Source organism: Phascolarctos cinereus, unplaced genomic scaffold (genome assembly GCF_003287225.1).
Source record: "Phascolarctos cinereus isolate Bilbo 61053 unplaced genomic scaffold, phaCin_HiC Scaffold_4;HRSCAF=312, whole genome shotgun sequence".
NCBI classification, from domain to species: domain Eukaryota; kingdom Metazoa; phylum Chordata; class Mammalia; order Diprotodontia; family Phascolarctidae; genus Phascolarctos; species Phascolarctos cinereus.
Window position 1 is genome coordinate 515,117,798 of NW_027555847.1, and position 14,178 is coordinate 515,131,975.

Here is a 14,178-nt window from a genome sequence, read left to right on the forward strand (position 1 = left end):
CAAATACTATTGTTTCTACGATTTTCCTCTCTAAACTTATGAAATATTTCTATCACTCAACTTCTAGACCTCTCTTCAGAATTTAAAATAACATTTAGGAATTGTATGTTTTTCTGGATTGCTATTTACCACATATGTTCCCTTTTCTCACTCATAGTTAGAGTAAGGGATGAAACTTGACTCAATTGATAGTGCTTTCTGACTAATAACATCCTTAAAGCATGTTAAAACATTTAAAGTGAGGATGTCATTTGTGATTACAAGTTCACATCATTGTCTGTAATCAGAATATCAGTTTTAAATATGCCCAAAGTCATCCTTATCTGATCTCCATTTTGTACCTGTTGTTTGATTGTTTCTGAGCTTTTTGAAATTCTAGATCTTAACTAATGGTCCCTGATCTGGCTTAGATCAAAGTCATTCAGGGAAACCTTAGGTAGAGTTCAGTGTAATTATACCTTCAAAATGCAAAGCATTTTTTCTACACCTAGAACAGAAGTAACTGAGTTACATTCTTATAGTTTTCCAAGAGAATACTTCAGTCAGAAGAGCAGTAATCTCTTACTATTTCTTGTATACTTAAGTGATAGAAATGCAGTGACATTGAGTGTCGACTTTGCTTACCAGTGTTCTTAAAGTAATCAGCTTTCTTGCTCACAAGTATGAATGTAAATGTCTCATTTTTAATGAGCATTGCCTTTTGTTTCATCACTCAATAGATCTCATTTCAATCAATGGTTTCTTTTCTCAGTTTAAAACAAAGTCTAGTTGAGGAAATCTTAAGTTCATTAGCTATTTCTAGACCTTTTTCAAGTGTGTTTTTGAAATATATTGAGTGAATACTTTTTGGTTTATCTTAATTAAAAAAATAACTCTTTGACTAGCTGGACTTTTTCTTAAAAAAAAATGTCAGTTTGTCATATTCTTCATTTCCGGCCATGTGCTTTTTTCTTTTCTTCTGTCTCTTCTCATTCTATAGATTCAGATCCAGGACATACAAGTGAAAATTGGGGGGAGAGACTAATATCTTCTTACAGGACATATTCAGGTAATTAGATTATCAGGTGTTCCTCCTTCAGCCAGTGGTTTTTGTCATATTTACTATGAATAATTGTTACTACAAACTAATTTAAAACCAGTCATTTCTAAGAAAGATGAAGGGATCCATTTAATTAAAGTAATGAAACCTTATGAATAACAATACCTTTCTAAAGCAAACTTGAATATCCTAAAATTTTCAAGTTTTCATTAACCAGAAATTTGCATACTTTCACAGGTAGCATGGAGACATATTCCAGATGCCATACACATGACAAATGACTTTAGTTTTCCTTCTTATCATATGTTTTCAAAAGCAATGTGGTGGATTTATTGTGTATGATAATGTGCGTTTTCTGTAGGATAGTTATAAATGTACGGCAGATAAGTTTGAATAAATTTGACCTTTTCATTGCTCTTTTCTTCAGTCATTAACTCTTCTAAGTCAGCTATAATTTGTCCTCATCTATCTCAGTTTTGAAAAGATAGTGTCCTTTCTTCTTTATAGTTAAAGTCCTCCAGTCATATTACCTAGCACCTTATATGTCTGCAGTAGTTTTAAAGGAAAACAAAATAACAGAATGAAGAAATGTCCTTTATAAAGTATGTTGGAATGTCTTTTCTTCTGTTGTAGCCATATTTCATGTGAGTGTAGAGAGTATTTTGTCATAGGTTGTGACAAAAGAAGACAAAATAATGCAGGAGTACTATAATACTTTTAAAGATAAACCTTAAATGTATCCTTAAATACATAAAGACTGGTCTTTTGAGTACTTTTTTTTAAAATTTAGAATACCTATCTGGGGTAGAAGATTCTTTTTTTATAATGTTCTAGTGTACTTAATCCCTAAGAACTCAAGTGCCATATTTTGTAACACAAAGTACTTAACAAAAAAAAAATTATATTAACCTCCTATTATTATAAAGGAGTATTAAAGAGTCAAAAATAACTCCTGAAAAAACAACTGAATCTATATAGCATTATTCTGAATATGTTAATTTATTGTCACTGAAGTCACTTATGCATTTGACCTTAGTCATGTATGGCCTATAGTTTCCACTATAACAGGATCATATTTGATAGCTGTCCCAGAATAGGAACCAATGTAGTTTTCTCCTTGAGATTATTCATTTGTAAACTGGTTCTAGAGCAAAGACCTTTGTCTGCCCATAGAAGTTTGAAAATTAAGTGTCCACCCACATACATATATATGTTTGAAAAATATCAGTTAATAAACATCTGTTAAGCACCTACTATGTGCTAGGCACTGTGCTAAGTGATAAAGATAGAAAAGAAAGCCCAAGAGAGGCCCTGCCCTGAAGGAGCTCACAGTCTAATGAGGGAGACAACATGTAAACAGCAATGTACCAACAAACTTATACAAACAAAGGATAAATTGGAAATAACCAATAGGAAAGGCAGTGGAATTCCAGAGCATTGAGAAAGACTTCCTGTAGAAGACTGCATTTTATCCAGGACTTGAAGCCAGAGAATCCAAGTGGTAGAAATGAGGAGGGAGAACATTTTGGGCATGAGGGACAACCAGTGAAAGTGGCCAGAGTCAAGAGATGGAGTTTCGTCGTCAAGAAATAGCAAGGAGGCCAGTATCACTAACTCAGAGAGAAAAGGGAGAGCAATGTAGGAGACAAGAAATATAGGGAGGGCATGCTGCTCCCTTTGAAGTTTTGAGCCTTCCCTCTATGTAAAATAACTATCTATTTCAATAGAAAACAACATTTTCAGGAATTAAAAATATATGCACTTATTAAGAGAATAACAGGAACTGGCCAGTAAATGCTCAGTCCTTATGAGTATACACAGAATGTTTGGCCTGATGAACTCCTCAACGTGGATTTTGGAGAATATACAGGTATTTGGTAACTTTTTCTGGTCTACTTGCTGTGTGTCTTTTTGTTAGTTGCTGAGCTAGAACTGGGTACGTGTATATAAAAGACTCCTGCAAAAGACAGGAGTCCTCCTCGCTATGGAGTGAAGCAGATAAGCTACTGTGAGTGAAGGGAGGCCCTTAGTCCTGTCTCACCTGGGGCCAAGGCCTTGAGCACCAAGCCCTCCTTGTCAACATGAAGCTATGTGAAATATAGCCTAGGCTTGGGTGAGAGGAATTTAAGGCCCCTCTCCCTCCCAGAAGTACACAGCAGCCTGTCCTCTTCACTTTAATAACATAACCAGACAAGAAAAAGGTTTGTTTCCCCTCCCTCTTTCCCTTTCTACCTGTGATTTTGTATGCAACCAATGACTCAGCAGCCAATCAAAAAGGCACATGGTAAGTGGACTAGAAACATTCACAGAATACCTCTTCATGCTCCAAAGTCCACATAAGCGATTACATCAGGACCAGCGCTCTGGGCTTACTAATAAGGGCTGAGATTTCGATGGCCAAGAAGTAATATTTAAAACTGTCTCTTCTATTCTAGATAGCTACCCAGCCTGCCTACCTCTGATCCTGGCTGTGAATATGTTCCAAAGAAGAAAACTTCTAGCTTTTAAATCCCTGCTTAACTGATAGAACATTGTACTGTTTTTTTAGAGGATGGGGTGAAAAAAGGGGAGATGAGAATTGGTAAGAAGGATTGGAGGTGGAGGAGTCTCAGCAATCCAAGACTGGGATTTTCTTTACTTCTGAAGCTGCATCTGAGTCTATAAAAAGATATTGGAAGAGCTACAAAGTTCGTTTCTCTATAGTTGTCTTTGAAGAGTTAAGTGAACCTTTTGGATTTTTTTGAAGTCTTAAAGACTTCTGGAAGGGTCAGGGGAAAAATGCTTTTAGTTATTTGGCATTTCATGACAAACTACCCATTCATCAATGTGTCTAGATTGATATTCTGAAAATGTATTAACTGCAGCATTGAGGGTAGATGTTACATACCTGACCTATTCAAAAAGCTGGTACCTACATGTTTCAGTACTTGTAACTTCAGAATCTAATTTTTTTTTCTCCTCTGTAAGAGAGTATCTTAGCTTTTGAGTTGAAAATCATGAAGGGAAACATTATTAGGTTCACAAAAGACATACTGGAAATAGGGCAGGGGCAGCTAGGTGGCACAGTGGATAGAGCACCAGCCCTGGAGTCAGGAGGACCTGAGTTCAAATCCGGCCTTACTAGCCCTATGACTCTGGGCAAATCATTTAACCCCAATTGCCTCACATACACAAAAAAAGTCCAAATCCTTCGGAGTACTACAAAGTTGAAAAAGCACATTTTAGAATATAATATTTTAATGGTCTTCTTACATCCAGTAGTAATGACAGGTATTATAATACTGCATCTACAAATTGTTGTGATAATTTTGAGGCAGCTAGGCAACTCTGGATAAAACACCAGGCCTGAAGTCAGGAAGTCCTGAGGTCAAATCCAGCCTCAGACACTTAGTAGCTGTGTGACCATGGGCAAGTCACTTAACTTCTCTTGTCCTTAATTTCCTCATCTGTAAAATGAGGATAATAATTACACTTACTTTTCAGGGTCGTTGTTAGGACCAAACAAGGTAATAATTGTGAAGCACTTAACACAGTGCTTGGCACATAGTACTATATGTGTTAGTTATTATCATTATTATTATTATTAGATACTTCTCCACATGTTATCTAGGCACTTTTTAGATTTTTTTTTACCTCCATCACCAAAATTTTATTAGTGCCTGTTATGTGCAAATTATTAGGAATGCATTACTGCCCAAAAAATATTAAAGCAGATAAATTGTAAAAGCCAATAAGCAAATGAAGGAAAAATATAGAATTCAAGTGAATGCTAGGAATATTTTCTCTCCTGCTATATAGTCTTCTACTTTATATGTATTCAAGATACATCAAATATAGAATATTGAAGCCAAGCAGGACTCTAAAGATCATTCATGCGAATTTGAATTTGTGCTTGAATATGTGCTGTGTTCCCATTAAATTGTGTTCTATTTTCCAAAATCTGTATTTTTATTTTAAAAATATTTTACAAAAGGAATTTCATTAATCAAGCAAATATATGTCATTTTGAAAAAGAGAAAGTAAAAGTAGAAAGTATTTGATATGATTAAAGGCCTTTGAAGGAAATATTAAGCCTTTTTTTAAAAATTGCTACTTACTAGATTTTACTTCAAATCAAACATAAATTGTTGATAACATTATACCTTACATAACTAATTTTGATTATTTTAATGACATAGCAATAAGTGAATTACATTGCCTTAAATTTAAGTTCATTAGCTTATTATGAAACTTATTATAAAGGCATAAATATTATTTATGTTCCTTAACAGTAGATAAGTGACAAAGGCATTAACAAAATTATTGGAAAAATTGTTTAGACTCAAAGAAAGTTATCTGATGCCGTGATTGTAAAAGGATTTTAGTATTTTTAAGAGTAGTTTTGTTAATGAGCTCAAAATTAGGATAAATAGTCACTAATTATTTTTTAAGCACCTATTATGTGCCAGGTACTATGTTCTGCACTGGGGATACAAAAAGAGGCAAAAGACAATTCCTGATTCAAGAAGTTCCAATCTAATGAGAGAAACAACAAACAAATATATTCTAACAGGCTATGTCCAGATAAATAGGAAATATGAACTCAAAATTTATCATTTGTACTAAATTTTTTTTAAATGGTACAAGGATTTTAGAAATAATAGAAGAAATGAGAAACATTGAACAGGAATTGAAAATATATTTAATTTGTACAGACTTATGGTAATTGAACCTTAATAAGTAAAGAATATTTTTAGAAGAAAATTACATCAAGACACATTTAAATGATTAAAGAGTTTGGGCCACTGTCCCTTGGCTAATTGTTCTGGGATCTGGGAGACCCACCAGCTTTTGTAGGCTATTAGAGTTTCATTTTATAGCACTCTAATCTACTAAATCATACATTGGAAGAATTGATGTGATTATTTAAGTGTTTAACTTAGTCTTGAGGAGTAGCTCAGTGATCAATAACATCAAACTAAGTACTCACTGACATGAAAACAAAGTTATAATATTTGAAAATACTTAGGGAACTAAGACTAATGAGGATGAAGTAGTTCCATAGATTTATAGAATTAGCTCCTGTGGCTGTAGAGATGGGGATGAGTACAGGTGCAGATACGGTACATTTTGGAATAAACAGAAGTAGGATCCAAGTCCAGTTTAGATCTAGTCACTAGCTAATGATGAAATGCCAGATTTGTCTGATGTGAGTCAAAATATAGGCAGAGTTACAGAAAAAGATATCAGGTTGAGGTATGGTCAAAGCAGATTATAGGGAGAGTCACAGTATGGTTCATGATGAAGACATGAAGGAATCAGAAATGGAAGACTGAGGCTGTGCAGGGTGAACACATTGTTTTAACAGCTCTTTCTTAGGTGGTGGGATAATCCTACCCTGATACTGGTACACTGCCCAGTTCTTCAAGGAACAGAAATTCCTTTAAAGCCTCAAAATCTGGTAGGCTTATAATAGCTGCTTTACCATAGGTATCTTGTAAGCAGAAAAATATTCTTAGGACAGATGATAGGCTCCCTAGACTACTGAGTTATAATGATTTTCCTTTTCTTTCACTCTTCCACTCTCATTCCCATCAGGTTCCTCATTTCTAGCCTTACTCCTCCAAGATAAGCGATAACTTTCCAGAATCCCATCGTATTTGATCTGGAAGGCACCTTAATGACCATCTCACACAGGCCCAGAGAAGTAGAGAGATTACCTTATTTGCAACATTACACAATTAAACTCTGGCACCAAATCTAATACTCTTTCTAATAGATCGTATTTCTTCTTCCCTTTCCCCAATCCCACACACAGTACCTTTTTCCTGGCACAGTGATGATGTACCTTGGCTTACTGAGATCTTTTCACTCGAAGGTCTGAACCAACCTCAGAGTACATAGTTAGCAGACTTCTAACTCAGTTTCTTGGATCTGTAATCAATCCTTCAAGTGTAGAAGGTACCAAAACCCTCTCTTTTGCTTCTGAAGTATAGAAGGATTTGTATTTCATACTTGAATTACTTTTCACCTTAGCGTACTGTAGGGGGAAGACTCATAATTATGGGCTGTAGGAGATGAGGTCAACCTAGTCAAGACAAAGAGGAGTCAGTATGTTGAGCATAATCAATAAGTGGGTATCCCCAGAGGATAGAAAGCTGCTGCCCACAGTTCCTCAGAAGAAAGGTAGTATTGGGGTCAGCTAGGTGACACAGTAGATAGAGCACTGGCCCTGGAGTCAGGAGGGCTTGAGTTCAAATCCGGCCTCAGACACATGATAGTCACTAGCTGTGTGACCTTGGGCAAGTCATTTAACCCCAATTGCCTTGCCAAGAAGAAGAAGAAGAAAGGTAGTATTAACCAGTATACAATTCCAAACCCTTTCCCTGTCTTGTGATTGGAATTTTTTCCCCTCACTAAATGGACTCTCTGACTTTGTCTCCAGTGTCAAAATGGCTCTTGATTCAGAAAGTTAGACACTTCCAAGACTTGGTTCTAAAAGCCTTGTAGAACCTAGAACTTCCAAGAGAATCCCTCTCCCTCGCAAAAAAAAAAAAATCTTTGAGCAGCCCCATGTGTTTGTTACTATTCAGAACAGGTTTCTTGAAAATGTCCTTGTCCTTGAAAATTCTTGGACTTCTATGAATATTAGCTGGAGAGTACCACTTAAACACTTTGAATTTTGAAAAAGAATCTGGAACCTTTACCTAAGACATTCTATAATCTATAGTGAGCTATCAATTGATAATTGCATTCTTAGAACAGCCTGGGACTTGCTGTAGTTATTCTTCATGGTGAGAACCTGTCTAAAATGTCTTGAATTCCTTGTTCATGAAAACATGAAAGAGCTTTATTAGCCAAAATAGCTGTGAAATTGTAGGGTTATCTCATTCAAAGAAAAATATAATGGGGGGGGCTTTATAGGACAACAGTTAAGGGGAAAGATTATAGATTATCAAAAGCAAGGAAGATTAAATTGTGTAAAATTAAGAAATGGGGAAAGAAACTTATTTGAGGCTGTTAAAAATTGATAGAATAAATCATTAAAATGCAAAATGTTCTCAGAATTAGTAATTTAGCTGACATATTCTGTCTGTGAACTCTAAACAAAGTTAAAAATCTTTAAGAGTTCAAAAGATGCTTTATTCTCTAATTAGGGAGTTCTGTATTAAAGTGTACTTTGAACTCATACATAAAAAAGGTAACCTTCCAAAAGTTCACACAGAAGTTTGCATTTCTTATGCATGTGTGTAGGATGTTCCAAAAATCTCAGTGCAGTTTTAAACTTTAATACTTTAAATACTTTTTAAAGGTCTACTACTCTTTTTTCTTTGAATACTTAACTGTTTCATAATCATACATATGTATTAATATTTCCAGAGAAAGAAGGCCCAGAGAAGAAGAAAACCAAAAAGGAGTCTGGAAATAAGAAATCGACACCTGTTAGCATTCTTTTTGGTTACCCTTTATCTGAACGCAAACAGATGGCCCTTGTAATGCAGATGACAGCAAGAGACAACAGTCCAGGTGAGGACTTTAAGTTCCTATAAATTACTCCTTTGGCTTTCCTCGATAACACAATTCAAAGTTTACACATTAAAATAAAAACTTTAAATGTATGAACCTTTTCTTGCATTGCTTTTAGCGTTTTGAAATTAGTGCATATATTTATTAATATTATTATTTTTGTACTTATGTTTATATTTTTAAAGATTAAGCAACTTCTAAGAATTCTAAGAGGTTATGCTTTTATATTAATATACTGTCAGTAGTAGAAGAGTAAAAAAATTTCAATGATTTTCTTTCACTAGTTCATGAAAGTACTGTGTAATTTTTCCTATGAATACCTCAGATTTTTTAAAAGCTTTCGTAAAATCATTTCTAAATTTGAACATTTCTGTCCTTCAGTTCATTGGCTTCCTACTAATGCTATCTTGGAAAAAGAAACATAATTCATTTTTTCTATTAATGCCTTAATAATGTACTATACCAATATTTTTTGTACTTTAAACCTTAAAATCAAATCATCATATACAATTCTTAGGAGTCCAGTTTACTGTCATTTCTAAGAATATGAGTATACTTACAAATTAATCATCTTTCATTGAAATCAGATGACAGCTTAATTTCATATCAGCACTTCCATGGATCCACTGTGAATACATCCTTCCAGTGGTAGAGATTATACAATCTATGCATGCCAGTCCCCTTGTGTAATTTTTGTCTGGATTCTTTCATAGACTCTTCCACAGACAGTTTATTCTGTGTTCCAGAGATCATCCCCTCCGTTTCAGAAGAAGAGAGAATGCCCAGGACAGAGCTCTGGAGTACATTTTCTGAGAGACAGCATAGCTTGGGGAATAATGATCTGAGCATGGAATTAGAAAGACCTGTGTTCCAGTGCTGCCTTAGGCACTTTTCTAGATATGTGTCCATAGACCAATCATCCTCTTGAAGCCTCTGTTTTCCTGTCTGTAACTGGGGACAATAGCAGCTATAGTACCTTATTCATAATGTCATTGTGAGGCTTAAGTGAAATAATGTGTATATATAGTTTATTGAAAACTTCAAAGCACTGTGTGAATGTCCAAGAAGCAGTATGGCATCGTGGACAAAGACCTGGACTTGGTACCCAGGAAACCCTAGTTCAAGTTCTTCCACTGACACATTCCAGCTTTGTAACCCAGGAGGAGATGTCAAGCAGGCAGTTCAAGGTAGGAATGGAGTGCAGAAGAAAGATTACGACTGGGTGTGAAGATTTAGGAGTCATCTGCATGGAGATGAAATTGAATGCTTGGGAACTGATAAGACAGTGTAAAGAAAGAAGAAGAGAGAACACCCAGGACAGAGGCCTGGCATAAACCTAGGCATAAAGGGAAGGATATAGCTCATGAGGCTGCAAAGGAAATCTGGATAGGAAGATATCCAGAAGTGAGTAGTAGTATAAAAATCCAGGGAAAAAAAAGTGTTCAGAAGGAGGAGATGGTCAACAGCATGAATTGCTACAAAGAGATCAAGAAGGATAAAGACTTAGAAAAGGCCAATAGATTTAGCAATTTGAAGATTGTTGGTAGATTGCTTCAGAGTCTTTTCACAGTTAACTGTGGTTGCTTTTGTCATCCTAATATATGCACAAAACAACGTTTCTGAAAACAATATGCTAGGAGCAAGCACACAACCTTGCTTCACTCCATTGGTGACTGGGAAAGTACAAAAACGTCATCTGTTATCCAGAACCCAGGCAAGCATGCCATCATAAAATTGATGTAGAATACTGATGAACTTCTCTGGGCAACCAAATTTTGACATAATTTTCCACAAATCCTCACTACTGACAGTATTAAATGCCTTTGTCACATTGATGAACATTGTGTACAGACTTCTGTTCTTGTCCTGGCATTTCTTCTAGAGTTGTCCAGCAGCAAACACCAGATCATCCATTCCTCAGCCCTTTCTGTAGCCATACTGGCTCTTAGGTAGATGACCATCTTCCAGGTGAAAGATGAGGCTATTAAGAAGGATTCTGACAAGAATCTTGCCAACATTGACTAAGAGAAAGACCAATTGTCACAGGACAATTTATTTCCTTTACCTATATAGAGATGGGCAATGGAAGCATCCTTAAACTCTTGGGAAAAAGCCTCCTCTTGCCATATAACCTGGAAAATTTCAAAAAACTTTTGTATGAGCAGCGAACCCCCCCACCTTCTAAATCTCAGCTGGAATAGAATCAGCACCAGGCACTTTGCCATGTGAGAGGAGCCTAATGGCTCAAAATACTGCCTCCTCCTTATCTTGACTAGGTTGACTTCTTCATTTGGAATGGCTAGAGAGGGATTGACTTTAACCCGAGGTATAGAGAGGGATTGACTTTAACCCGAGGTATATGGTCAGTGGCTTCTGAATTGGGTCAGCTACCACACTGATGGTAAATTATTTAACTTGAAAAGGCTACAAGCCAAGATTAAAGTGGAGAGAGAATTGGTTCATGATTTTTTGTTCTCAGATGATTGTGTACTCATTACAGCCTGTAAAGCTGAGATACAACAAAGTATGGATTGATTTTCTACTGCTTGTACTAATTTTGGCCTAACAGTTAATACCAGAACAACACAGGTTCTCCACCAGCCAGCACCACACCATCCATATGTGGAACCATCAGTTGCAGCAAATGGAGAAATATTTAATGCTGTGGATAAGTTCACCTACCTTGTCAGTGTATTTTCCAGGTATATACACATAGATGGTGAAGTTGATGCATGCATTGCAGTACCTACCTCAGTGTTTGGGAAGCTCTGAAGGAAAAGTGTGAGAGATAAGAGGTATTAGACTGCCAAACTGAAGGTCTACTGACCTCATTGTCGTATGCCTATGAAACCTGAACAGTAGACCGTACCATGCCAGGAAACTTAATCACTTCCATTTGAATTGTCTTAAGAAGATTCTGTCTGGCAAAATAAGTTACCAGACACTGAGGTCGTTTCTTGAGCTAAACAGCCAGCCATTCAAACTCTGCCACAGAGAGCTGATTGGCTGGCCACATTGTTTGAATGCCAAACATGCATTGGCCTAAAAGCTCTTTTACAGAGAACTATGTGAGGCAAGCATTCACATGGAGGTCAGAAGACATGCTACAAGGACATTCTCAGGGTTTCTCTAAAGAACTTTGGAATTGATTGTGAGACATGGGAGACACTTAGAAAGGACTAACTAGCCTGAAGTGCCCACATCAAAGAGGGTGCTGTGCACTGAGTGAAGCAGAAGTAGCTCAAAAGAAACATGAGATGCACAAATTTAGAGGCATCTCCACTCCAAATGTTCGTGTGGACTATTTGTGCCCATACAAGTCTTCCAAGCTCGTATTGATTTAATCACCCACAATCAGACACACAATGCCTTGACTCCAACATAGTGATGTCATTTTAGTCCTCTTCAAGAATGAGTACAACAACAATATGCACAAGAAACCATTAGAGGAGAATCTTTAAAGTAATATTTTGCTCTGCTATTAAATGCCTTTTTTTGGTAATTAGTAAACACCATGGGATCTTGGATTCTCTATGATTTTCAGGTACTTGCATGATTCTAAAGGTGTGGTCTGCTGTAAAAAAACTATTCTATACTAAAAGCTGTTCCCCAATAGATAAGTAATCAAAGAATTTGAGAAGGTAATTTTGAAAAGAGCTGTCAACAACCATAGAAAAATATGTTCTAGATCAATATTAATAGTGATTCAAAGGGGCAGCTAGGTGGTACAGTGGATGGAGCACCGGCCCTGAAGTCAAGAGGACCTGGGTTCAAATCTGGCATTAGACCAAACACTTGACCCATACTAGCTGTATGACCCTGGGCAAGTCACTTAACCCCAGTTGCCTAAAAAATAAAAAATAAATAGTGATTCAATTTAAAACAACTCTGAAGTTTCACCTTATATCCATCAAATAAAGTTCAGTAAATCAACAAGTATTTATCAAGCACCTACTAATTGCCAGGAACTGTGCTAGGCACTGGGAATACAAGGACAAAGAATAAAACAAACTGTACTTGTAATGAGTGTACATTCTAATGGGGAGGAAACAAGTACATAAAAAAACATGTGCAACATAAATATAAAATTAATACAAATATATAACCAAGTACTTAAATATAAGTAGTTTCAGGGGGAGGACACTACAGGTGGGGCTTTATGCAAAAGATGGTTCCTGAACTACATCTTAAAGGAAGAAGGAGACTCTATGAAGCAACAGTAAGAAAAATATACATTTCAGGCAAAGGAGATTGCCAGTGAAAAAGGATGGAGATGAGAGATGGAATATCTTGTATGAGGATCAGAGATAAAACTGGTTTGTCTGTGTTAGAGTGTGGAATGGAGATTATATCTAGTGACACTTGAAAGATAGGTTGACTTGAGGCAGTTATGGTCCTTTTGCTTATTTTTATCATGAGCATTATAAGACGAGATAACAAAGTGGCCCATGAAATTGGTAAATCATTAAAATAAATTTAATAGGAATAAAAGTAACATCTTAGATGTGGTTCAAAAAATGAAGTGAAACTGAGGCAGAGGTTAAATTGACCTGTTCACATAGCCTAAGTGTCTGAAGCTGAATCTGAACTCAGATCTTCCTGACTTCAGGCCCAGTGCTCTACACATTGTGCCACCTAGCTTCCTACAAGTATAAGAAAACAGCAGGGTTTCTAGAGTTTCTCTGAAAAAAATCTCACCAAGCTCAATATGAATCTTCAGTGTGATATGGCGACCAAGAAAGTTAATAGTCTTTGCATTTAGAAAAGTGTAATGCCTAGGAGTAGAGAGATAATCCTACTCTACTTTGTCCCAGTCAGACTGCGGATCTTTTTTTTTTTTTCAAGTTCTGGTTATCACAAACATTGATAAGCTGGAAAACAACCGAAATTAAAAGGTCCTAGAAATCTTTGTCATATGAGGATGAATTGAAAGAAATGAGGGTGGAAAGAGCCAAGATGTCAGAGTAGCAGAAAAAAATAAAACTTGAGCTCTTCCATAAGAATCGCAGTGAGTCATTTTTCTAGTGCAGTTTAGCAAAAGGAGATAGAGAGGTCTGCAGGCACTAGGGACAGGGTCTAGCCAGTAATAACCATGCAGAGTATTCCAGTACAGAGACTGAAAGAGGGCCGAAGTTTTGTATCAGGGTAAGAAGAGGTCCCAGACTCCCAGACGGGCTTGGTCTTATGCAGAAGGCAGGAATAGCTCTAGCACTTACTACCCAGTTCCAGATCACCCAGACTGTGCAGACTGAGGAGGGGACCTGAACCTAGATGTGGTAGTGCAGGTTGAAGCAGCAGTCATAGGCCCTAGACTGGGTACTAAATGAAGAAATGCATAAACAAGCAACAGCTATTTAGCTTTGACTATAAAAGTGGAGAAAGATCTCAGATCTAGCCCTTAGCCCAGCAAGAAGCTTATGGTGAAATAACTAGGACATGAAATCCAGACCAAAGGGAGCCTGAGGGTCTGTTACTCTAAAGCAGCAGAGTTTTCAAACTGGCTGATAGTGGCTGAGTCTAGCAGCAGCAGTCTACTGGAATTCCAGTCAGGGATGATTGTGTAGATGTGTTTCTCAGACTCAAACTACAGTCAGGGAATTGCAGAGTTTAAATTAGGAGGACAGTGGTCAGAC

At 36.6% G+C, this 14,178-nt stretch overlaps 1 protein-coding gene across 1 annotated transcript in view; it reads left to right on the forward strand.

The window, feature by feature from the left end:
• ANKRD12 (ankyrin repeat domain 12) overlaps nucleotides 1-14,178 on the forward strand; it is a 196,272-nt gene that overhangs the window by 102,730 nt on the left and 79,364 nt on the right. The window contains 2 exon segments of the mRNA XM_020985535.2: nucleotides 980-1,048; nucleotides 8,399-8,545. Coding sequence (XP_020841194.1) covers nucleotides 980-1,048; nucleotides 8,399-8,545 — 216 coding nt within the window.